At 38.1% G+C, this 26,919-nt stretch overlaps 1 protein-coding gene across 3 annotated transcripts in view; it reads right to left on the minus strand.

Moving 5' to 3' along the window:
- The window catches only part of DOCK4 (dedicator of cytokinesis 4), a 478,765-nt gene that overhangs the window by 261,257 nt on the left and 190,589 nt on the right, over positions 1–26,919 (minus strand). For all 3 annotated transcript variants that reach the window (XM_073809841.1, XM_073809840.1, XM_019925305.3), the window contains exons 2-5: positions 12,461–12,544; positions 9,856–9,896; positions 7,805–7,860; positions 3,752–3,848 (exon numbers count right to left, since the gene is read on the minus strand). In XM_073809841.1, coding sequence (XP_073665942.1) covers positions 3,752–3,848; positions 7,805–7,860; positions 9,856–9,896; positions 12,461–12,544 — 278 coding nt within the window. The remainder of the gene's footprint in view (positions 1–3,751; positions 3,849–7,804; positions 7,861–9,855; positions 9,897–12,460; positions 12,545–26,919) is intronic.

Genomic DNA, 26,919 nt, shown 5'->3' on the forward strand with positions numbered 1-26,919 from the left:
CAAACACAGAAAAACAAACATCATATGATTTCACTTATGTGTGGAATCTAAAAAAAATGTTGCAAATGAACTTATTTACGAAACAGAAGGAGACTCACAGACACAGAGAACAAACTTACAATTATCAAAGGGGGAAAGTGGGGGGGATAAATTAGGAGTTTGGGGTTAACAGACACATACTACTATATATAAAACAGATAAACAAGGACCTACTGTATAGCACAGGGAACTATATATTCAGTATCTTGCAATAACCTATAATGGAAAAGAATCTGAAAAAGGATATATATATATATATATATATATATATATATATATATACACACACATACATATACATATATATAACTGAATGACTATGCTGTTCACCTGAAACTAACACAACATTGTAAATCAACTATACTTCAATTAAAAAATTAATTTAAAAAATTAAAATTAAAAAAAAAAAACTTGAGGAACTCTGTGGTCAGAAAGAAAAGTTCACTTGAGTCAAAGAAATTACATAAGGAAAATATAAGTCAAATCTCATGCAGCTGGGGAGAGAGTCAGCTCTGCTTAAAATGACTGTCACAGTGTGAAAGTCACTTGTCCTGCTCTTGGGGAAGGCGTTCTGCAGTTGTCCAGAAGAATGGGCTTGATTTCCTAATAATGTCGCCTCTAGTTCTTAAGTCTAAGAGAACATTGAGCTGAGAAGAAGTCAGATCCTTTATAAAAGGAAAACAAGTTGGTCCGCTTTCCCTTTCAGGAAGAGGTGGCAGGAACAGTGACATACTGCAGTCCTGACCAGCAAACCCTCCCTACTCGTGCATGAAAACAGTACATATCTGTTTTGACAGCTAGTCAGAAAATGATGCTTCTTTAAAAACTGGATTTTAAAAATTGGATAGTTATGAAGACTGTTCAGGAAACGGGAAGAATGCTTTTGATTTAATGTCAAATGAAAAAGGTAGGGTACAATATTAAACACTTAAAATAGAAAAATACCTAAACATTTTTACAATATATCAGAAAATTTCTGCAATACTTTTTGCAAAAAGTGAACTGTAAATATTTTAGTGTTGTAGAGAATGGGTAAGTTTTGATTTGCCTCAAGATGAAAACAATATAATTTTTGGAGCAGCAGACCTCAGTTTACAGCCAGGCTTTCCCACTTAGCATGGGACTCTGGATAGATTATCTCTGATGAGCTTCAAGAATAAAAACTACCTGGCAGAGTCCCACAGAAGACAGATGTGAAATACCCACCCAAAGGCCCGCACAAAAGTACTTGGTAAAAGATGGCTGCTGTATTTCTCCTAAACGTTTTGTGGTTAGATTACTGATACTTTATTAAGTGATATTTTAAAGGTCATTAATTAGGCCATTACCAATGTTATTAAAAAGAGCAAATAGCATTTCTCAAGCATCTGCCACGTGCTTTTTTATGCTAAATGTCCTACGTATATTAAGTATATCTCATATACTACTTACAATTGACAAGATATTAGTGGCTCATCAAGCACCTTCCAGTGGAGAAGCTTCCAGTGGAGAAGCTAGCCTTAAAACTGTTAGGAAAGACCACAGACAGTACCCCAATACACTCAAGCATGATGAACTTGAACTAAAACATTTAGCAAAAATGTTTACATCAGGAAAAGAGAAACCAAAAGGTCCAACAGAGTCAAGTCAGCCTCCTTCTCAAGGTCAAAAACCTGGTACTTCCAGGTTAAACTTTATATTTTTTCCTAATAGAACTGACTACCATTCCAGTATCCAAGGAAACTCTGAAAAAATTCTCTCTCTGTTTCCGTCACTTAGGACGGTAGGAGGTGAGAAGGTTACTCCTAGAGCTTACAACACATAGGTTTTCAAGCCAATCAAGTATGTCCCCAAAATAGATGCTCTCAGCCTCAAAAGCAGGCAAAAATAGCTAGATAAGGAAGAATCAAGTGGAAATTCAACTCTGTTCCTCACCAGCAGCTACATAAAAGGAAAAGTGCTGGTGCCTTAGCTCAGCTAATGGTTGACACTTACACTGTCATTATTTTTATAGTGGGTACTTAGGATGCAGTGATTTGAAAATTTCACATAGTTTCATTTTCCATGTTAGTGTCAGGTACAATATTAAATGAAATAATACTTGGGTTTTATATTCTTTCCAACAGAAATTTTTTTAAATCTAAAAAGGAGATCTGCATTTCCTTTGTAGTCTCCCAGCACAGAGCCCTTGAGTTCAGTTATCTTGACAGTGCATTTACCTCACCCCAGCAAAGCCTAGACACTGTGTTTCATCTAAGATCATCTTGTGGATTTTAGTAGTGAGCCCTAATGCCACCAGCTCCAGGAGGGCATGGTCAGAGAAATCCAACATCAAAAGGGTTTTTATTAGTGACTTTTAAAGATTTTCTTGCCTCAATGAACTATCCTATTGCATTTTCTTTTTTTAATTAATTAATTAATTTATTTATTTTTGGCTGCACTGGGTCTTCATTGCTGCACACAGGTTTTCTCTAGCTGTGGCGAGCAGGGGCTGCTCTGCGTTGCGGTGCGTGGCCTTCTCATTGTGGTGGCTTCTCTTGTTGCAGAGCACGGACTCTAGGCGTGCGGGCCTCAGTAGTTGTGGCTCGCGGGCTCAGTACTTGTGGCTCACAGACTCTACAGTGCAGGCTCAGCAGTTGTGGCACACGGGTTTAGTTGCTCCTCGGCACATGGGATCTTCCCAGACTAGGGCTCGAACCCATGTTCCCCTGCATTGGCAGGTGGAATTTTAACCACTGCGCCACCAGGAAAGTGCCCCTATTGCATTTTCTATGTAGCAGAAAATAAAAACGGTCATTTTGTGCCCATGTCCCTCACTAATTTGGATTTTCTCCTTGACAGGCTATTTCAAATCATTTTGTCAGGATAAGTACACCTTTGTATTTTGAGCACATCCCTTCAAATGATTAAGCTGTTCTATAAATTCCTTTGAAAATCAGAGAAGAAATAAATTCATCTTCCCCAAAATGTCACCCCCAATTCCCCATATACAGTGGTTCAGAGTGAGGGGAGGGTACTAGATTTACATCGGAATCCCAGCTCAGCCATTTTCCAACTACTTGGCCTCCAGCAAGTTCTTCACTCTCGGTCTCATTTTCCTCATTTGTAAACTCAGGATGATCATAGTCTTTTATTTCCTTGAGTGGTAGTAAGGATTAAATGAGATACTACATATAGAGTACTTCCCACAGGGTTTGCACCACAGAAGACTCTCAGTAACTACAACATGTAAATAGGTATATATATATATACCCAAAACACTGACTCCTTTTTTCCCCAAGAAACATTCCTTTCTCTTGTACATTTAGAACATTCTCATTGATTCTGGCTAAGCAGCCTATCATTTTTATTATACTTGAATAATTTATAGAGAATTAGAACATAAAAAATACCACCAATATGAAAATTGTATTGAAAATAAGTTTAGTTCCCCCTGAAAATTAAATGTATTCAGAAAGCCTGACCCTGGTTCCATGTAAACCATCCTATTTGATTAGATGCCAGGAAAGTGATCTTTTGCCTTCGTGCGGCTTGAAAAAGAACTTGCAAAATCCATTCTAGATGGACACAGGGATTAAAGCAACACTGAGTCTTATTAAGCTCTCTATCCCTAATTCCTGGAGGAGTACTAGTGACTTACAGCATGTGCTCAAATGCTAGTTGACACTCCTGTTCAGATATTTCTTAAAACAATTCTTTATCGGAAACATGATGCCATTAAAAAGTTACGTACCACATAGAGTTGTTTCCACATGGTTCCCCAGTCTCTTAATGTTGATGTCATTTCTGTGATAACAGAGTCTTCAGTGGGAATAACCATTTCAAATTGTCTGTGAAATTGAACAACAACAACAAAGTGTATATGCAAATGACATAGGCAATAATCTTAAACACTCTAAAAGGCCAACCAGGAAAGGAAGCTGCAGAGTTATTTTTGGTTCTGCAGACAGTAACCGGGATCCGATCATGAACTTGTGTGAGGAATGTAAAGTGGGTTACGGCAGTACCATAACAGAACGACCAGCCACTTTATCTAGATCAAGTCTGAGCAGTGTGGTGGTGAAGCAACAATAGCAGAAGAGTTCTGCTCCAGCCACAGTTTGACCTCTAAAGAGCAACTCGTTTAACTTCTCCAAGTCCCAAAGTCCTTGTGTGTAACATGAGGTCACCAGGCTACAGAAACTGTGAGATGGCTTTTGCCTTCCAAGCTCTATGACTATAGGACTCAAAGGGAGGGACAGGCTCATTCAACGATCAGGCTTTGATGGCTGCAAACATCTAAACTAACTCACCGTTATAAACAACTAGACACTGATATACTGACTGAACACTCACTTGTTCTCATTAACACTTCATTTTCATGACTTGCCAACAAGACCATGAAAAATGATTACTACTATCAGTAATGTTGTCATGCATCACAGAACTTATTAAGGGTTTGACATCACAGATATTTGAATATCCATTGCAGAACGCTCTGCTCCATGATTAGGGTAATATATTTCTCCTATTTCTTTTCTAAACATCAGAAACGATACTTGGAAAATATTCATACCAATATCTAGCAGCGTATGTATGGTGGTCCTAATATTAAGGAGATGTAGAAGGAGATGGAGGGAAAAAACAGAAGATTGAATTGGTCTTCTGTATTCTATCTTTGACATACAATAACCTTTTCTTCTCGTCTCTAGTTTCTTTTTTCAAATTCTTCCAGTTTTTGCGCAGCTTAAAATGGGTAAGTGCCTATTAATACTACAGCTTCTCAAAAGAATACTAACTGACTGTACTGATGGGGATTATCTCTTCATTTGAGTATTTTTTTCCAAGGACAATATCTAATATGTAGACACTGAACCAGGTTACATGGATGATCAAGGGAAAGTTACTTCGTAGCATGAGGCTAATAACTGCTCTGCATTCCTTTTTGACGTTATGTCCAAAGTGCATATAATTTTTTTTGTAAAGTTTTCTTGACAGCAAGTATGGGAATTAAAATCTTGCCTCGATTTCTTCACCAACAGAGCCTCTTCTCCTCATTTCATACTGCTGCTAAAGTACTGACCCTGTGAATGTTTTACTCCTTTCTAGAGCTTACACACTGCTGAAAACATAAAGCTGGGCTGTAAAACTAGAAATAAAAGTAAACAGTAATATATGAACTGTGACATATATAGAACCTTTTATCAAGTCTATATAATATGACATTTTTAAATGGTAGTGCATTTATTTTGCTTTTGAAGCAGCTGTTGCAATTTAAAGGATGAATATCAGGAGACAGAGACTATAAAATGATAGAATGCAAGGTCAGGAGGGAACAGTGAATTTCCAGGAAAACTCAACAACCTACTTAACATCTAAAAACTGAAATGACCTCAGCAGGAATTAAACAATAGAGAAGTGACCTCACAAACTGTAATTTAAGGACCCCTGTCAGTCCTGCATTGCTCTGAAGACCCAGGAAAGAACATAAAGGCAATTCAGTCTGTGGGAAGTTGATTTGGGGTTTGTTCAACCAAAATGTAAATTTTTAAGAAGCACAGAATTGCCATTTTAGGTGAGGCAGCTGTTTCCTTTTAATTACACCAAAATCAACATTCAAACAGTCTGTCATAAGTAGTTGCCCCTGAAATTATATTTTGTTCAGTTATTCTGAGATGAACTTTGCAGCTATTTCATCCTGGTGGGCAATCAGGGTGCTAATCCCCTGAAAATAAGGCAGGTAACATCAAAATCCCAAAGAGGTTCCTCTCTGGGAAAGCAATCACCTGGCAACACGTGTTCTTGAATGTTTTCAGGCTAAAGTTTTTCTTCCAGTTAATAGTCCTAGAACCTAAAGTCTCAATGAATTCCAACATTTTTTTTTTTAAGAAAATAAATTTTGGTTCTACCCTGAAGTTCTCTTGCTGTATAATGCTTATCATGCCCTCTTTCAGGTGGAGAACCCACAACCAAGTCTTAAACTTACACGACCAAATTCTGAGACACCTTTACCCATATTTAAACTTCCTCGGACTCAAGGGAGCCAGATACTCACCACTTACTGGCTAGGACAAAAATAAAAATAAAAAAATAAAAGAAGATACTTGTTTCAATTAAAATTATGTCCCACCCCAATACAGTTTGAGAGAGAGGACTTTCACTGGGTGAAGTGATGCTTGACGTTTTTGCTAGCATCTTCTCTTTTCTCTTCCTCGGTCAGAGTATAAGATGGGGGCTGGGTGGCCCTCTGCTCTGGAGAGTTGAGGGGATCAGGGTGGGGCTTGGGGCAAAGGCAGCAAAGAACTCTGGCTGCAGGGGGTCTGCTCAAGTGGACTCTTTAAGGGACAGGGTAGAAACCCTGGGTTTCAACATTGCCTAGACCAGATCACTAGGGCAGAAAGGTCAGAACGAAGAGTAAGCATGTGTTTTCTGGAGTGTCCCTTGGTTTACTTGAAGGGAGGTGGATAGAGCCTGGTGGAAGAATTCCAAAAGGATTAATAACTCTGCTTGACTCACTTCTGGTGGATTATAACTGCACAACATTTCTGACGGACACACATTTTCTAAAAGAGTAATAGTAGTGGTAATTATTAGTATTAGAATTATGTTTTTAATCTACTGTTTTAAATAATTACTACTACTATCAAAATAATAATAATAATACTGCTTAAAGTAACTGACATATATAAGACATATAACATAAGGATCTCCTAGACTCTTTAAGTTTTATCCACATACTCAAAGTAGTTATACCATATACTCTCAGCCATCTGAAGAAATTATTTCACTGAGCTAAGATTTAATACTCTACCTTTATAGAGAGTGGATATAAGAATCACCCATTTGAATAGCCTCCATGGAACTTTTCCGGTAAAAATAAAGTTTGAAGATATAATTTAATATGGTTTAAAATGTGCTTTAATAATTTAATAAATTCCTATTTTTTGCTATTTGATGAATAATGAAATTTTTATGGTACAACCTGCATTGTTTCTTTTGTCATAAAATGAAAATTATTCAGTGATCCAATGCATATTCCTTGTGACATTGGCAGCAAATATTTGGATTCACTTAAAATGAATAATCTGCTTATGTTAACCACTTAAATAAGCAAGTGCTACTCTTTCATTCTGTGATATTGTATTTGAATAATCTTTTATCATAACAGCTGTTTTAAGTCCTTTTGGACACAGACTGGGAAAAACTTTTCAAATATATCAGAAATCCTAAGTGATCAATGAGCTCAATCAAACAAACAGCACAGAAATGATGTTCTCTGAAGCAGAATAGCGGCTTTGTGAAATGGTCACACAAGGATATGGTATTAACCCCAAACAGGAAAATAATGGCAGACTTGGCTGCTTATAATTCAGTAGTGAATCTAGGAAATTCCTGGGGTTGAGACATGACTCAGCATTTGATGGGTGTGACTGCCATGCTTCCCTACACAGCAGGAAACCAGGAAAAACCAACTCTTTTTGCTTAAAGCAGAAACTAACACACCATTGTAAAGCAATTATACTCCAATAAAGATGTTAAAAAAAAAAAAAGGTTAGGCCCATTCCATGATTTCTGGACAATGAGAGACCTCCAGAGCCCTAGATCCTACTGTTGTCCAACACACAGACGTGGTTCTTGAATTTTCTCCGCCAACTGCCTTAGTGTAATCTGTCTTTATCAAACAACACAGACAATGGCATGCTTTTCTATAGTTCATTTTTCAAGACAATTACTAAGTCTTCAAATTCCAAAATAAGTAATGGTTCTATGAAAAATCCTTCAACTATTAATAAAATTCATTTCTTACCCTTTGTTCTTTACACATGCATTTTTCAAGTGAACGTAGCTGGAAGGAAATATACCCTGGAAGAGAAAACATGCAGGTTATGGTTCTAGCTGTCTATTACAGCAGAGTTAGTTTTGTAAGTCATATGTATAAAATATAGCCACACGACCATAACAATACTAGGAAGAAGGAATCTCTAACATATTCTTGAGGCTAAATCTATTGTAGCTTAGACCCATTCACTTTATTTTCTACTACTTACCAGTGTACAAATTTAGAGATACTTTAAAATAAATATAATCAAAAAATTAAATCCCACTCAAAAGTATATTCTTTATAAAACAGAAAATTTTTATATTTTCAAGAATTCTATATAGAAAGCATGTTGAATAAGAATTTTTTTTTAATACTCCAGTATTGAAAGAAGGGGGTTTTTGTTTGTTTGTTTTTGTTGTAGTTCTTTTTCTTCTCTCCAAAAATACTCATGTGTCTATTTAAAAATATATACTAAAAAATACCACTATGAATCTGGAAACAATCTGTGTATTACATGTTAGGGAAGATCTTTGATGAAAACATAGCAGCAATTAATCACCAGACTGCCATTTTGACGGAATAAAAATTAAACAAAAGAAGCCACGCTAGCTTAAAGCCTTTTATTGTAGGGAAAAGCTAGGGCAAGGAAATTATTCCTTTGTTCTAAATGAGAAATTGAAAAAAACATTAAAAAGAAGAGCATCAATTTTATTATCCATTAAACAACAATATTCTCTCAATGATTTTTTAGGTACAATTAAATGACAAATTCAATTAAATATTTAGGAAAACAAATGTCATTTGAATACATTATCACCACTGTGGATCCAAGGATAATATAAAATTTAACTAGCAAGTTCTGTAATATACAACAGTAGTAAATAGGTATATAGGTTAAAAAAATAACTTTTTTTTTCCTTTGGAATTTAAATTTACCTTAATATGGTAGGAATAACAAATAGAGTAATTATAGTAATTAACAAGAAAAAGTCAGAACTTGAGGTTCAAAGGGTAACAGAAGTAACAAACCATAACACATTTTTTCTCAAGCATGTACTAAATGAAAAATTAAATACTGAAGCTACATTTGCATGTGCCTGCAGATGTCCAAAAATAACTTTAAATGAGGGTTAAAGTATCAGGCTCTCCTTTAGAATGGCCTAAAATAAATGAAATAAAGAAATAAACACAGTTGGATGATCCGGAAAAAAGGTATATTTAAGCAGAAAGGCAGACAAAAGAGTTTAGACTGCTTATATTAGACTTTGGTAATGAGAAATGATACAATTTCTTATCTACAATCCTAGTAAAACCAGAATTAAACCGAAAAATGAACATGACATGTAAAAAAATATTAGAGAAATGTGGGTAGCATGGGTAGATTAGAACAAAGTATTAGAAAAAATATAGATATTAGCGAGGATTAGTGTCAAAATCATAAACTACATAAATGAAAGGTAAAAGAAAAATCATATTACTTCCTACTATAATTCCTTAGGATTTATATAAATATATAAAGGATAATGAGTCTTAGTTTTTGTCTGTAATGGTAAGAAAGATGGACTCTTTATATGATTTTCCCACATTTCAGCTCCTCAAATCCAAAGGGACTCTTAACATACCCTACAATAAACCTGTTTCTCCACACCAACTTTTTACAAATGATACCACAGAAAACTTAAAGATTAAATACCTCTATTCAGTGTTTCTTTTGGAATATATATATTTCCCCTGCCTGAATTTTACTTTCACTCTCTGTGAAACTAACACTTCAAAAAGATTTTTTTGTATATATAGTAAGCCTATTAAGGTCTTCTCAGTATAAATTTCAAGAGCTACATAGGATTATCATTTGAATAGCATGTCTTAACTATAATCCAAGTTCAAAAGAATTTCCAAAATTATGAAAATCTGTATTGCCATTTAGTATTTCAACTAAGAGTCCCAACTGTAATTTCAATTGTATAATGAAATAAAGAAAAATAACTGTCTTTCTTAAAAATCCCATAATTATGGTTAAAAGCAACAATTTTTACCTTGATATTTGGGTTTTTTAAGGCAAATCCTCTGTACCAGCCTGTGGAGAAATAATCATGGTCATATTTCAATAAATCATTACAATACTTTGAAGAAATGATTAGAAATCAATCTGTCCTTTACTGATGGAACTTTACCTTACATATAAATATTCTAGGTATAAACATAATGGGGGTTGGGATTAGGCTCGACTAACAGTCAAGTGACTACTAGTTTAAGTCTTCTATTAATAAAATCATTTACAAATTGTATTGGAAATACACATGAAAAATAGAAGCATGCATAACGGAAATAAAGGCTTTGGAATCAGAGTATTGCGCTTAAATTCTGGCTTTGCTACTTATTAGCTGTTGAATCTTGGGCAAATTAATTGACCTCTCTGAGCTTAGTTTCACTTCATTTTATAAAACGCTACACTACATCCCAGGGAAATTAAAAAATCTACACAAGATTTAACATAGTTCCAAATTCTCTTTGCCTGACTACAAAGCCCAGACTCTACCATCAAAGCATAGTGCTCAGCCAGCAGTTCTGTAGTGAATTCACACATTTCTTCAGCTTACTGTCTTGGGTTAGGATCAGTCTGATAGCCTAAGAAGAGTGAAGCCAAGTCTCATCTACTAAGAGAACTAATGGCACTCTTTCATCCACACATAGTTTTTATTCTGTAGAATGCCTATTACTTAATCTCCAAGGAACTCTGAATCAATTTTACGGCACTATCCTTAATGGGGAACATATCTTTTTATAGTTTAAAACAATTACAGGGTGTGTATATATATATATACATATATAGATAGATAGATAGATATTTATATGGTTAATATATAGCCCCCTATAAATGTATTATTTTCAATTTATTTTTTCTTCAAGAACAAAAACCATTTTGCTTAGTGGTAAGAAATTATTTTTATCATGTAACAAATGTTATATGGAATTGAATCTGTTTTTGATTAATAGAACTTTTAGAAAGAAGTATTTGTGATTTGCATTTAAATATTTTTGTTCCTCATAAGTTTTCTCAAAAGAATATATTGTAAAACATCATTTTGAAATCAATCTGGAGAGAACAGAATGAATTGAGAAATGGAATCTCTATAATGTCAGGGTTTACTATATCCCTTAAAGACATCCATCCAAGAAATATAGCCATTCTTAAACAACTATTTTAACAGAAACCAAAACTTTTTGAGAATTGCAGATATGTCATAGAGAGGTCTCTGTCCAACTACAGCATACAGAAAGGTTTTCAGGTTATAAAACAGCTCCCAGGGGCTTCCCTGGTGGCGCAGTGGTTGAGAATCTGCCTGCCAATGCAGGGGACACGGGTTCAAGCCCTGGTCTGGGAAGGTGCCACATGCCGCGGAGCAACTAGGCCCGTGAGCCACAACTACTGAGCCTGCGCGTCTGGAGCCTGTGCTCCGCAACAAGAGAGGCCGCGATAGTGAGAGGCCCGCGCAGCGCAATGAAGAGTGGCCCCCGCTCGCCGCAACTAGAGAGAGCCCTTGCACAGAAACGAAGACCCAACACAGCCAAAAATAAATAAATAAATAAATAAATATATAAATTAATTAATTAAAAAACCAAAAATACAGCTCCTATAGTTGTGAAGCCCATTTTCACCAATTCAAAACAGACTTTATATTTATCTGTAAAGAAAACAGAAACAAAATATATCTGGCAATGACAGAGATAAACTTAATTTTTATTAGTTACATTGGACAAAATAAATGTCCATGTATCACCACAATTTAATAACAGGCTCTAACTAAAAGTAATAGTTCTATTTGGGAGAACACAATTTTGCCAATAATGAACCTTGATATGATAGAATCTTACCATATTATAAATTCCTAATAAGGACAATATATTAAGAGGAAAAACAGTTATCTTTGGATATACTGATAGGACTTTACAATGTGGCCATTTTGATAAGAAAAAAACAGTAGTCATTTCATCTGGGATCTTTTTAAGGACTAGAGTTTAAGGATGTTTTGTTGACCAGGAATAGAAGCATTTGAGAATGTACATATTAGGTCGATTGAATGAGATACCTGTTACATAAATTAATCATACAAGTTCATTTAACTTTTCAAATGCAGTGAATAACTTCAGCCCAGATTTGAGGGAGGTGAGGAGATGGCTGCAGGACTAGAGCAGAGTTGGCCTGGGCAGGAGTCCCACCTGGAGGCATCTGGTTACCCAACCTGGGGTAAGGCATTTCTGCTCTAGACCTCTTTCTTTCTGTCCTGGGGAACCCACCAGACTCTTGACATTCTAAGAAAGGCCTTCTTGTTTGGCCCCAAGTCATGAACTCTCACAAATTCAATAGTCTCAATTGCTTTCTATGTTGGCATCTAGTGAATATAAGTAAATAATATTAGGAAAAAATACAATCAGCTTAAAAATACCGAATAATGCTTTCCCATAAGCCAAACATTCAATATGCAAGAAAAAAGTTTTGTTAAAAATGGTTCACTGTGACTACTGGGGAAATTCCAGGGATTGATAGAAGTATGGAAACAATCTGTAAACTTTATGAACTGTCCAGTGTTGCAGGAGATGGTTTATACAACCTCAAACAATCAACACTAGTCTACTTACCATCACACTTCTCCAGGATCTGAACTGTATCTCCAATTTCCAGTGACAGGCCATACGGGACAGTTCCTCGAAAACTGGCAATAACTGTAAGAAATGACATAGATTATATGGAGATGATCATCATATCAGTTATAGCCAGTTAGACTGCTTACTATTAAATGTTATTGACTAGGAAAAATGAATGTGAGTAGGAAATATACATTGATAGCTAGAGCCGGCTGTCATATCCTAATTTGACAGATTCTTGAAGAAAGTCAATCTTTAAGTTTACATAATTCGCCAACTTCTTGGTCGAGTAAGTGTTATTAATACAAATTTCAAAGATGTGGAATTGGGCTTCCCTGGTGGCGCAGTGGTTGAGAGTCCGCCTGCCGATGCAGGGGACACAGGTTCGTGCCCTGGTCCGGGAAGTTCCCACATGCTGCGGAGCAGCTGGGCCCGTGAGCTATGGCCGCTGAGCCTGCACGTCCAGAGCCTGTGCTCCACAACAGGACAGGCCACAACAGTAAGAGGCCTGCGTACCGCAAAAAAATAAATAAATAAAAAATAAGTAAGGAATATATTTCTTATTAATAAGCTTGGTTTACCTTTCTGCTATGCTGTTTGCAGGATATTTCTTTTCCAGAAAGTCCTCAAGAGAAGGGACTGCACCTATTTGCTCATTAATATGTCCCCAGGGCCTAGCCCAGTATGTGGCATTAAAGCAGTCTTCTGCTTCTGTAGTAAGCAATGGTGATGCCTGGACCTCTCCCCTGGGTCTAAACACACGGCCACCGTGACAGTTCCCACATGCCTCAGCTCTCAGACCATTTGGAATTGAGGGGAGTCACCATTTAGCCTTAACCTAATGGTTACAGATTGATTGGTTTCTGAAACATTTCACAGGGCTGGACAGGACTAGGATACCAGAGAGAAAGAGTGCACAGATTAACCATCCCTAGGTGATTTGAGTGGTTAAGGGAGAATAAAAGCACAGTGATTCTCCCCGGGAAAGTAACACTTGAGTCATAAAGGAGACAAGGATAGAAAATTTTAAAAATGTACCTCAACACATGAAAAGAGAAAGAGACATCTCCTGTTAAATACTATACACGCTGAAACCACCTTGCAATTCACATCCAAAAAAATGATAGTAAATGCTTTGACTGCATGACTTTTAAAAGCCCAAAATTTTGGAAGTGAATTTTATAATTCTCTTTCAGATGGTGAGACTTAGATACAACTCCAATCCCCAAAATAAATTATTGTTATTGCTATGAATGTGTTTTAAAAGCCTGAAGGAATACATGAACCTGTCAATAAATGAAAACATGCCAATAAGTAATGGGCTTTCAGAGAAGTCTAAAGCTGTTTTACGATCTCAAAACAAAATTAGCGGTAGCAGTCGAAACACAGGACAGAAAACATAACCTAAAGTACATGAGATAGGCAAAAATAACTACATAGTAACCAAGTTAGAACGTTTTAGATAAGCACTAGTTCATGATGTCATTTTCTAACTATAACCATAAATACCCTATGACCTCATGTTGATGTCCTAGAAGACATGTCTGCTTGAAAAATAATCAAAGGTCTGTATATCTTGACAGATTACTTCAAATAATAATTCAGAGACCTCTTCTTATAAGGGATCAACAACTGAATAGACAGCAGATTGAGTACAATTTAAAAGACTCCAAAGCAAGCTTGTACCCAGAATTGCCTGTCTACACTCATGAAGTTACCTTAATCTCTCACAACCCTAGTGTCTCAACCCTGCACTACTGATGCTTCTATGAGAGGTCTATGTGTACGGGCACCCAACCCAGCTCTGTGTACAGCTCTTACCACTCACAAATGCTACTGTAACTCCCAAGGCTGCCATGACTACGTCCCCTACTGCTGGTCGCTCTGTCCTACCCCTCATCGCCTTCTTGAACATGGCAGTACCATTCACGAATTCCATTTCTTCACCATCCCTTCATGCCTCGGCCCTTCACTTCACTGTGTTCTGAAACTGCTCTGTTCCCTAACTGTGACCACATTCATATTGCCTTTCAGGAGTCTATCTTCTTTTGAATCTTCTACTGCTTCTCTCATACCCTCCAGCCTTCTTCTGTAGACCTTCTTTCCCTAACCCTCTTCTTAAATGTTGCTGTCAAAAAGGCTGGGTGTAGGAAAATAACATCAAACTTGGCATCATGAGACGTGGGTTTGAACCCAGATCTGACCATTTATTAGCTGTGTGACTTTGGTCAATATACCAACCTCTCAGAATCTCCATTACCTCATGAGGAAAATGCGGGTAACAATGAAGAAACTGCAAAAGGTAGTGGAGGATTAAATAAGGCACCTATCAGAAATAATTTACCACACTGTCTGGTATACTCTAGCTATTTAAAAATATCTCAATTGTAAAACTATACTTTTTTTCCTTCGATCCATATACATTCTCCCTATTTGGAGAACGTGCTAAGACTTCCAGAATCACCTGTCGCTATATGACTTGCCAAGTCTCTCTCCAGTCCTGATCTGTGGCCTCAGCAGCTGACACAAATTTCCAACTTGCATATCTCTATTTAGAGGTCTAAGCACCTAAAACTTAGCATGGCTTCAACTGAATTCATTATCTCCCCTCCTCCTCCAGCCAAATCTAAGCAATTTTCTCTCTCCCAATCACCCACTCTAAAATGTTAGTCTTCTGCTGTAAGTCCTGCTTTCTCTCGCTATTCCTAGGTGAATTTCTCTGCATCACTCCAAAGGGCCGCTGGAAAGCCTTCCCGGAAGGCTCCCTGTCTCCACGGTTGTCCTTCCTCAACACAGCATCTATGAGACCACCAGAGGCCCCTTTGATTCTGTCACACCTGTACTTAAATGCTTTTTGGATATGTGGCATCAGGAAAATTTTATTAGGTTCAATTTCTTTTCTTTAAAGGAAAAGGTAATAAGACATATCATGCCATATCAGACAACAGTTTGATGGGGTTGTTTTCCTTTTATTTCATGCCACCATTTAGCTGATACAATCCTTACATGTCTCCAAGCCAGATCCTCGTCCATTGCCCCCAATTCTGTCGAATGGTAGCACTGTGTCCAACGACTCTACAAACCAGAAACCCAGGAGTCATTCACATGCCCCCGACCCACATAGCCAGTCCAAGACCCACATCACAATGGCCTTATCTCTTTGATATCTCCCAAAGCCATCTTCTTCTCAACTTCTCCACTCCCACCACTGCCCTAGCTTCGTTATCACCTCTTGCCTGGCCTTCTCTAGCAGTCTCCTTATAGGGTTGTGCCCATATACTCAGGTTCCTCTCCAATCCATTTCTCACACAGCAGTTAGAGAGGTCTTTTCAAAATTCACATTTGATGATGTCATCATCCTCATAAATATATCAAAGCTCTGAGAATAATAGAAAAAATCAGTACTACAGCCTGTAAGGTCCTGCCCTTTTCTGGTTTCATCCTGTACTTCTCAACCCTGACTTTCTATACTCTGGTCACAAAGACCTTCCTTGTTATACTCCCTCCCACACAGGACTTTGCCCATGATCGACCCTTTGCAAGGAATACTCTTCCTTTCCCTCCCCACCAAGTTAAGCTGTATTCACCCTACAGATGTCGGTTCACTGGTCACTTCTCAGAGTAGCTTTCCTCAACACACATCCCCTCACCCCAACTGCACACTCTCATAGCACCATATACCACTCAACCATCCCCTCTTATTTGTGCAAGTTTTTGAATGATGTCTCCTGCAACAGACTGTAAGTTCCATGGATATAAGGACGAGGTTAGTTCTAGGTCCCAATTGTCTACCTAATTCAGTTCAGAGCCTGGCACACAAACTGAACTCGGTAAATAATCGCTGAGGGGATGAATGAGGGCAGAGCCATTACTGTTATGTGTTCTGGTCTTAGGCAGTCAGGTTCCTTTATTATGGGCAATTCTATGTTAAGAGGGTGCTCAAAATTCTAAGAACCAAACTATATTACCTGTGAAAACTCATTCTTTCATAGGAGCTGTTTAAAACTGGGATGACAGGTTGTCTGGGTCATAACAGTGTATCACCTCATTTCTTACCCAAGAAGTCTACGTGGGTGAATCCTGACTTCACTCTTCAGCTATATCATATTTGATAACTATTAAAGGCAAGCTATTAAGTTCTTCAGTCTCACTGGGCTTCAGATGGCTCCTCTATAAAACAAAGGAGCTAGACAAGGTGAACTGAAAGGTCCCTGCCAGCCTGCAATTCTGAGAGTCTGGAAGAGGCCCTTCAGCTCAGCACTACAGAGCATGATATATAACTGAAGCACTCTGTCCCCAGACCAGCCTTGCTTTGGTTTTAGTCACTGCCTGAGTTCTGAAAGAATGGACATCTGTCCCCACCTGCAACAGCCATCTGATGAAGCAGAGGGAAAGCCTGTTCTCAGTATCTCCTACAAAGTCCTTTACCACTGCTCTCCTGCTACCTTTCCAGGCTCCCATCCCAGCTACCTCTCCACACACTGCCCTCCACACTGTCATACCTAAATTCTCATCAAGTTCTTTCATGCAGGCCTCAGTGCCTTTATACATATTATCCCCTTTGCGGGAGTTGCATTCCCCAGCCCTTCTACACTGGATACTGCAAAGTAGCCTTAGTTTTAGGTCTAGCTCCAAGGTTAGCCCTTTCAATTTCCTACTTCCTTTTCCCCATCCTTGGGCCCAAATGGAATCATTTACTCTTTCATCTGTGCTCCAAGGGCGCTCTGACCACATCTTAAATAGGGCAAGGTATCACATACTATTTAGCACTTTATTTATCTGTGTCTTTCTACTTGAGAACTTGAACTATTTTTTCTTTCTTTTTTTATTGACATATAGTACTAAGTTTAAGGTGTACAGCAATAATGATTTGACTTACATGCATCATGAAATGAGTATCACAGTAAGTTTAGTGAACATCCATCATCTCATATAGATACAAAAATAAAGAAATAGAAAAAAGATTTTTTTTCTTGTGATGAGAACTCTTAGGATTTAGTCTTAACATATATATATAACATATAGCCATGTTAATTATATTTATCATGTTGTACATTACATCTCTAATATTTATCTTATAAATAAGTTTGTACCTTTCACTGCCTTCATCCAGTTCCCCCTTCCACCTATGGTAACCACAAATCTCATCTCTTTTTCTATAAGTTTGTTTTTTTTGTTTTTGAAGTATAATTGACCTACAGCACTATGTTAGTTCTTGGTGTACAACACAGTGATTCAATATTTCTATGCATTTCAAAATGATCACCACAGTAAGTCTAGTTATGATGTCACCATATATACATACCCATAGTTATTTATTTTTCTTTTCTATTATGGTTTATTATAGGATATTGAATATACTTCCCTGTGCTATACAGTAGGACCTTGTTGTTTATCCATCCTATGTATAATAGTTTGCATCTGCTAGTCCCAAACTCCCAAGAGAACTTGAACTATTTTTCATTCATCTTCCATAAACCAGCAAACAAATGTGTCAGTGCATGAATGGAGAATGAACACACATATGGAATGAATGAATGAAGCCACTGAAAAATGGTAGTCAGGTTTTAATGGATTCAGATTATGTCAGGGACACCTCTCATAACTTAAAACATCTAAAATAAATATTGAACTGCAGATCATATTGGAGAGTAACACTTTTTTAGGCTACAGTTCAAGGCATGACTTTGATCTTTACCTTCTAAAATGGCAAGTCATTTCCAACCTTTGAATTACACAAGTAACTCTACCTTGCAATGTATGAAAGTCATGAATGGATGGATGAATGCTATCCTCTTTAAGTTTCAGGTTATGAAAAAGAATGTTGAAAGGGGAAGGCAGTTCTAGGTAAAAGAGCAGAAGATCTGAATACATGACTGGCTCAAATTTACTAGTGGTAGTACATAATGTATCATAAAGTAAGGAAGACTGGTTTATTAAAGCAAAGATTCAAAGAAAACACAGGCATTCATGAAACCTCAATTTGCATTTCCATCAAGTGCACTTGAAGAATATGTTATGTTTAGATTCCATTTTGGATACAACTTTCCAACTAAATTCCCAAATCCTCCAAGCATTTTTGCATGAAACAAGTCCACAGTTGAAAATTCATCTTGTCCCCAGTTGTTGTAAAGTAGCTCTGTCTTTATCCAAAGGTCTTCTCATCCTACACTTTCCAGGGGCATTTCCCCACCAATAATATTTGGGTTTACTGAACATGACCACACATTGTCTTGATCCCTCGATTTTTTTTTGTTTGTTCTCTTATAAATTGAACCACTTTAGTAGCTACAGAAAAGATCATAGAGGATGAATCATTCATAGATCTGGAAACATAAAGGTTCAATACTATTGTTTCAGTCCTAAGGATCCTGGGAGTACAGTTTTAAACAGCACATAAAAACTACTATATGGTATTGTTTTCATCTCTGCCCCTTTGCTACTATATAAAAATTTATTTGGGGGGCTTCCCTGGTGGCGCAGTGGTTGAGAGTCCGCCTGCCGATGCAGGGGACACGGGTTCGTGCCCCGGTCCGGGAAGATCCCACATGCCGCGGAGCGGCTGGGCCCGTGAGCCATGGCCGCTGAGCCTGCGCGTCCGGAGCTTGTGCTCCGCAACGGGAAAGGCCACAACAGTGAGAGGCCCGCGTACAGCAAAAAAAAAAAACCAAAAAACAAAAAACAAAAATTTATTTGGATTAACAAACATGCACGTAAACATAGCTTATACTCAAATCCTTTAAAATTGTATGTGGGGAATTCCCTGGAGGTCCAGTGGTTAGGACTCCACGCCTCTACTGCATGGGGCACGGGTTAGATCCTTGGTCAGGGAACTAAGATCCTGCAAGCCACGTGGCACGGCCAAAACAAAAACAAAAATAAAAACACTGGCTAACATTATATGTGTAAGAAAAGTGTTAAATGTATAGGGTAACCATCTTGAAAATCGTATCATGAACAGCTGCCTCTTACCACTTATTGTGTTATTCGTTTATATAATATCAGTTTAGTACCTAGTGACAGTTTATTAAAAATTAAATGTCTGTGAGAAACATCCTCATATATAACTCACGAGTGTTTTCTATGAAGACGGTGGGAAAAAAAGCAAAATTGTGCTGTGAAACAGGGACTCATTTCTCAGTTTCAGAGACACAGCTTGCTCATTCAAAGAACAAATTCGTACTTTTAAACTTAGTACAGAGAAACTCAATCACAGAGTTCTATGACCTTTAAAAGCAAAAGAAGAAACAAATTATAAAAAAACTACTAGATGACAATCATGTAGCTCTACATCACAGATGATAACATATTCATCATCATGGTCAAAATAATATTTACCACGCTGCTACACACCACGATTCATGTCAAGCCTGGCAAATGCTGCCCTTGCCCTTTACGGGTTGACAATTTAAGACGAATGGAACATAATACAGGAAAAAAAAAATAATGAAATACTCTGTCCCTTGTGACACGAAGGAAGGAAACTCATTCCTCAAAGTCGGAGTTCATCTTTCTGATAAAAGGATCTCCAACTCAGGAACAGGCTGTGGTCTGAAAGGTCACTTGTGAGCTATTTACAACACAGAACACGATGCTATTATTCTCAAGCTCTGAGATTATCCCATGGAATCCCATTTAATACAAAAAATGAAACTCCTGTTTTTCACAACAGAAATGAGCTATGACTGCATGAGAATTTAAATAAACATTTCTATGTGAGTAGTTGTAAAATTCTGAAAGCTGGTACTTGAAACATGGCAGCGACAATGAGAAGGCAGTGAGAAAGCAGCGCATTGTGAAGGAACACCGTCTCTCAGAGGACATTTAAAAGTGGTCCTTCCTATGTCCACGTGCATTTCACACTGTTCTTGGCTTTGGTTGGTCATGGATGTATCTACATTTAGGTTTATCAGTTTTTATGAGTATCATTGCAGTGGGGGGGACACAAATGGAAAAAAGGGGAGAAAAAGGTAGAATTTCTGAAGGATAAGATTTTTTTCTGGATAAGAGCTGGAGGAAACAGTGAAAAGGGGAAGTGGATTAAGGAGAACTAAATTCTTTTCAGGGATTTTATTTCATAAAATAGTGAACTGTGGAAAAAGAGGACAAGGGGTCACCTCCTCTGCACATGCACAAAATTCTCTTGTAGGGAAAGATGAAATAAGGTGGGGGAAAAACAAGTTAACAGTCTTATCAAAGACACTATCCGTTTTCTAGCTGTCTGGATAGAGCTTGAGGGAGGCTGCAATAGAAGTCATCTGGAGATTTCTCTTGGTATGATCACTAGCACAGGATGGAACTGTCTTTCTCCCGTATCCCCCTCCATCTTGCCCCTCATGAGATGAAGTTAAGAGCAAAGTGTCATTTCTAACTTGAAGGGACTCCCAGCTGGTCATCAGTATGACAGTAGGGCCATGGGAGCAGGCTGTCCAGAAAGACTGAAAAAAAGAAATTCAAAGGAAACGTGTGAGGGGGAGATGGGGTGCTAGCTCCTGAACACTGCTTTGATGCTGAAAATGAACTCAGTAGGAAAATCAAAGAAACGCTTGCTAGGCTCCATCTTCTCTGTCCCTTGGACTTGCCATGCATTTGAGATCAGCCTCCATTCTGGTAACTGTCTATGCAGGTCTCACACAACTTGCATGCACGCCTGAGAGGCAGACATATGCACGTCTACAAATAGGACCCCATTCTTATGCCACAGGTACGGTCAGGCCTTGAGACAGGCCACAGGACTCTCTCCGGCCCTAAGTGACTTTGAAAAATCAGAAGCACACTGAATAAAATGTATTCATTTTCTGACATTTTACAAGTACCACCTTGAAAATACACTGCTGTCCTTGACTGTTAAGAGGACATTTCTACCAACTGCAGAACTTCACTCTGCTTGAACCACTGCCCTTTGGACTCGAGGTAAACGTAAAGGACAGTGGTGGGTGCTGCCACAGCAACACCCCTCTTCAGAAATGGATGACTTATTTTCCCAGCTGCCGAGGGCATTAGGGCATGCAGCCAAGGGGCAGCCTTCTGGGGTTGCCTCAGCTGAAGAGAGCTGTTTTGCCCAAGGCCATGTCCTCTTCCCAGGGTAGCCTGCACCCAGTGACTAGGAGGGCCAGGCCCTCCTGCCACAACTTGGTACAATTCTGAAGGGCCACTCCAGCTGAAGTGATGACTGCCGTCACTGGGCCGGCATCACAGGTCATCTATTCCCTCTCTCCAGTTCTGCTTCTCCTCCCTCCCTGCCATCGGTGTGACAGCCAAGAACATTCACTGATAAACATCCTGCAAGCTAACCTCCATCTCAGAGTCTGCTTTCTGGAGAGCCAAACCTGCTCCAAGCTTACGACGTCACCCATTCAGAATCGACTTCTTGCCAGATGCATTTTCAAGGGAGAAGGAGAGTAGCATGACTACAGTACTATCTCGTGGTTTTAGTAAGTTCTTTATGTATTATTTCTAATCTTCTATGATGTAGGTGTTTCTATTCCCACCTTAGAGATAGAGAAAAAGAAGAGGAAAGAGGCAAACAAGGGAATGAATGAACATCAAGAGGGAATTGTTCCCCATTAAGATTTATTTGAAGACATCATCACTGCCGCAGTAAATGAACACGTTTTATTCCCCAAAGAGTCATAAACATACTCTTCCCCTTGGTTTTAATGTTACAAATGCAAAGACACGTTCCTAAGTGGCTAAAGGTCAAACAGTAAAACTCTGAACTGATGACTGCATCCACCCATCAGTACTTTTAAAAACAACTTAATATGATCGAAAAGGTTATGGTTTTGGCCAACTGCCAGTCAGGAGGAGCATCTTGGAAAAGACAAGAGTTTAAACAATTATCTCAGAAGTATCCCAGCACTTAGGAAAGGGAGATAATATTAAGAGCTCACAGCCCATCCCCGCTTTTTTTTCAAAAATTTTTTTGGCTGTGTAGCATGTGGGATCTTAGTTCCCAACCAGGGGCTGCATGTGCACCCCCTTCACTGGAAGCACAGATCGCCAGGGAGGTCTTAACCACTGGACGGCCAGGGAGGTCCTCTAGGGAGACAAATACTGAACAGGGCGATGGAGGCCCGGGGCTTAGCTCCACCACTTACGAACCATATAGTCTTTGGGCCTCTACCGTTTGCAGGCAGGATGACATGACCTGCCTGGCCTACCTCACAGAAATGTCATGAGGATCAAATAAATGTATGAGAACTGGATTTGTAAGCCTATAAATGTAAGTAAATATAGGATATTATTTTTCCATCATCACTGCTAACTGGAAGCTTGGAGACTAGATCTGAATCTGTCATGGGTAAAAATAAGGTTTCTGTGTACAATTGCATAAATCAAAAACCCTTGCTCTGTTCTGTTATTACAGATTCTTGGAAATCATTATTAACAAGTTAAACTTAGAAAGATTCAGGTTCAACCGCTCCAGAGGGGTAAAAGGCTGACACTATTGTTTTTTCTAACAAAACGGGAAAAAAATCTTTGGCAAATGAGACAGATAAAAAAAAAACAGTAACAGAGTTAAGAGAGATTTTCCTAAAATGCTAAGGCAGAGATAGGAAGGGAAGGAGATTCAGCTTTTAATACTCCCTCTGCCAAACAGCGCAATATTTGTCCAAGAGATACTAGACAGCATCGGGAGGAAAAATTACAACACAGACTTCATGTCACAAAGTGGAATGAAGTTACAGAAAATAATAATTGCTTCCCCCACACTCCAAGGGAAAATTTTTCACTAAGAAGTGAAATACCATTCTCCAAGCAAGCATAATAAATCTACCACCAAGTATTTGGTTTACAAAATTTATATATACATTTTATATACATATATAAATCTACTTAAATAAAATACATATCCTTTTTCCAGTGTGAGATGGCTAATGTTAAAATTATATTATTTAAGAGAATTTTTGAAACACAGGATTAAGTTTCCCAACCCTTTTTTTCCCCTTAATGTCTTGCTATAAGGGAAGAGAGAGAAAAAAACGGTTACATCCTTCTGTGCTTTGTTCTGATTTATCTCTCCAAGTACTAAATACTCAAAGTCAAAAAACAGCACAGGAGAACTGAAGTGGTACACCTGCACCCAGCCCTTTCCCCCTGCACCAGAGGGACTCACAGTTTGCCCCCAAATGGGGAGAGGTCAGCTTGTTCTCACAGCCTCTTCTAACACCCTCTCTAATATTCAGCCCTGCCTCATCTGGTCATTCATCTGCCCCACACAATAAAGCACTCGTATGTCTAACTTTCCCTCCATAGGCTTTTCTTTTTCAAACTTGAATTTGACTGCCATTCCCAAAGCTCACTTCTCAAGAAGTCTGCTAGGATACTACCTACAAACCGTGGAACTTCCACCTAAAGAGAATCAAATCTTACATTCTTACTACTCATCACTCCCTCTTCTGCTCTAATGACTAAGCCAGTTTCCAGTTTTGAACAAACACTAGTTTTGACTGGTTTTGACCACTGAAAACCAGTCAAAAGCAATTTCTCTAGAAAAAGGGGAACCAGTGAACAGGTCAATGGAGAAAAGGAACGAAGTTCAAAGTTCTCTAAAAATCTGGTTCCTGCACACTTTTCTAATCTCAGCCTTTACAAACCACATTCAACAGTCACACTGAACCTCTCATCTGGGCCTTAGCAAGTGCTGCAAATGCTTTACGCTCTAGTTGGGATTCCCTTTTGCCCTTCCCCACGGGGTGTTCTTCTTATCAACTCCACCTTCCCTGACTCCACAGTACCCGCCTCCCATTTACATCTAACACTGACTACACCCAGGGTCTCTAGGTCTGAGGCCCCTCTATGCTCCCAACACCACCTAGTGGCTACTCAATAAATAATGAACGAACGCACAATGTAGTTTACTCATTCATTCACTTCTATGTGCCAGCACTGTGGCAGGCACTGGAAAGACAACAGTGAAGGTAACACCTTGCATCTGTTTCATCTAGCTCATTAGTCACGAGAAAGAATGTTTCCTATGTCTTTTTGTTCCTACAAAATACAATGTTGAATTTCGTATCCCCAGTGATTTTTAAATGTATGCACAAAACTGACACACTTATAATTCTATCATTCTTGTGTGGGGGAAAAAATTAAGATTATTGTCCATTTTTTTTGAACTTTTAACTTTGAAATAATTGAAGATTTATAAAAAACACAAAAATAGTATAAAAATCGATTCAGCCTTAAGTTAGCTTCAGCAAATGTTAAGATATTAAATAAATAAAGCACACTTACCAAAACCAGGAAATTAATGTTGATACAATATTCTTAACTATCCTACTGATCGTATACAATTTTCACCAACTGTCCAACCAATGTCCTTTGTCTGGTTAAGGATCCAACCCAGGATTCCACATTACATTCAGTTGTTATATTTCTTTAGTCTCCTCTCATTTGACAGGTTCTTTGTCTTTCATGACCTTGATGCTTTCAAGAACACTGTCCAGTTATTTTGCAGAATGTCTCTAAATTTAGTTTTGTCTGATGTTTCCTCATGATCAAGTGTAGGATGTGCAATTTGGGCAAGAATACCACAGAAGTGATGATGTGTACCTGCTCAGTGTACCTTAACAGAAGACATATGATGGTAATGTGTCTCATTGCTGGTGATGTTAACCTTGATTGCTTGGTTAAGATGATTTCTCCACTGTAGAATTACTACTTCCTTTGTAATTAACAAGTATCTCGTGGGGACACACTTTGAGACTATGCAAATATACCATTTTTTTCATCATACTTTATAGCAACCATTAATGACTCTTGCCTGCAACCTTAGCAAATTTAACTCTGACATTTTTTCATAGGGTTATCCAGACACAGCTGGTTTATTTTAATTGCAGTTAAAACCTATAATGGGTCCTTTTTGAAGGTGGCACATTATCCTGACTTTAGCCTTGATTTACTAAGCATAAAGCATAAAATTAACACCACTACCACAGGTATTCTTGAGACAACCTACTCATCATATCAAATAAAACCTCAATCTCAACATTTCATTAATTTCAGAAAATCAACAGAATTAATATTTTTGCTTAATTTCCAGTACACTACATGGTCTCCTTATATACTACTTTCTTAACCAAAGAACGGATATATGTGTGTTTGGTGAAAGATAACTTTTGAACTGTTTCAGCCAACATTTTCAAGAAAGACTGAATGGATCTTGTCATTAACTATAACCATCCACAGATGTGAATTAAGCCTTTCTGTCTTTACCACACTTATGGGTCACTGATAAGGGAACTGTGGTAAAATTTTCAATTTCTTTTATTTCAGGGAAGGAATCTAGCCTTCTGTGATGGCTAGTTTTATGTGTCAACTTGACTGAGACACAGAGTCCCCAGATGAAACATTATCTCTGGGTGTGCCTGTGAGGGTGTTTCTGGAAGAAATGAGCATTTGAATCAGTGGACTGAGTAAAGCACACTGCCCTTCCCAATACGGGTAAGCATCATCCAATCTGCTGAAGGGCCTGAATACAACAAAAAGGTGGGAGGAGGAATTTGATGTCTCTGCCTGTTTGACCTGGGACATCAACCTTCTCTTACCCTGACTAGGACTTAAATCATCAGCCCTCTGGTTCTCACAACTATATCACTGGCTTTCCTGGGTCTCCAGCCTCCATCGTGGGACTTCTCTGCTGCTATAATCATACGAGCCAATTCCTTATAGTAAATCGTATACATATACATATACATATATACATATACATACGTATACATATACATGTGTGTATGTAATACACATAATACGTACTCATGTACATACATATATTTATATGTATGCATGTATATGAACATATATATGTATGTATATGTATGTGTGTGTGTGTGTATATATATATATATATATATCTCCATATCCATCCTGTTGGTTCTGTCTCTCTGGAGAACCCTAATACACCCTCCTAATAATTTTGTATGATAATACTGATTTTTAACTAAAGTCTTGGGTTTTACTGATGTTCCCAACAGTTCTTAAGTTATTAATTCTGTTGCATACTGTATTTGAACTGGTTATAAAAATCTTACTTAAAATAAGACGTTGACTACAAACTAGAGTAAGTCTTTAACTTACAAGTGATTTGCATTTTGGAAATTTTATAAAGTTGGTTACTTAGAACACATGGATTCTCAAGCTACCACATGATAGTATACTTGATTGATGAAGCAGCTGAAACAGTCATTTCACATGCAATGAAAACTAGGGGATGGAGGCACTTATAGTGGGGGAGGTATACTACGGCAGAGGTGGAGAGGTACTGGCAAATGTGGAGAGACAGTAGGCATAAGCTAACTCCTTCCCAACACCATGCTTCTCATCCTGGTCTCCTAGAAAACCCCAAGCCCAGAGAGGGCCACTGTACCTCAACTTTGCCACGACCTGGTGATCCATCCACACCAGTCAGTGCCCCCAATACAGACTGTATAATTATGAATACATGTTGG

The sequence above is a fragment of the Tursiops truncatus genome, chromosome 9 (genome assembly GCF_011762595.2).
Source record: "Tursiops truncatus isolate mTurTru1 chromosome 9, mTurTru1.mat.Y, whole genome shotgun sequence".
NCBI classification, from domain to species: domain Eukaryota; kingdom Metazoa; phylum Chordata; class Mammalia; order Artiodactyla; family Delphinidae; genus Tursiops; species Tursiops truncatus.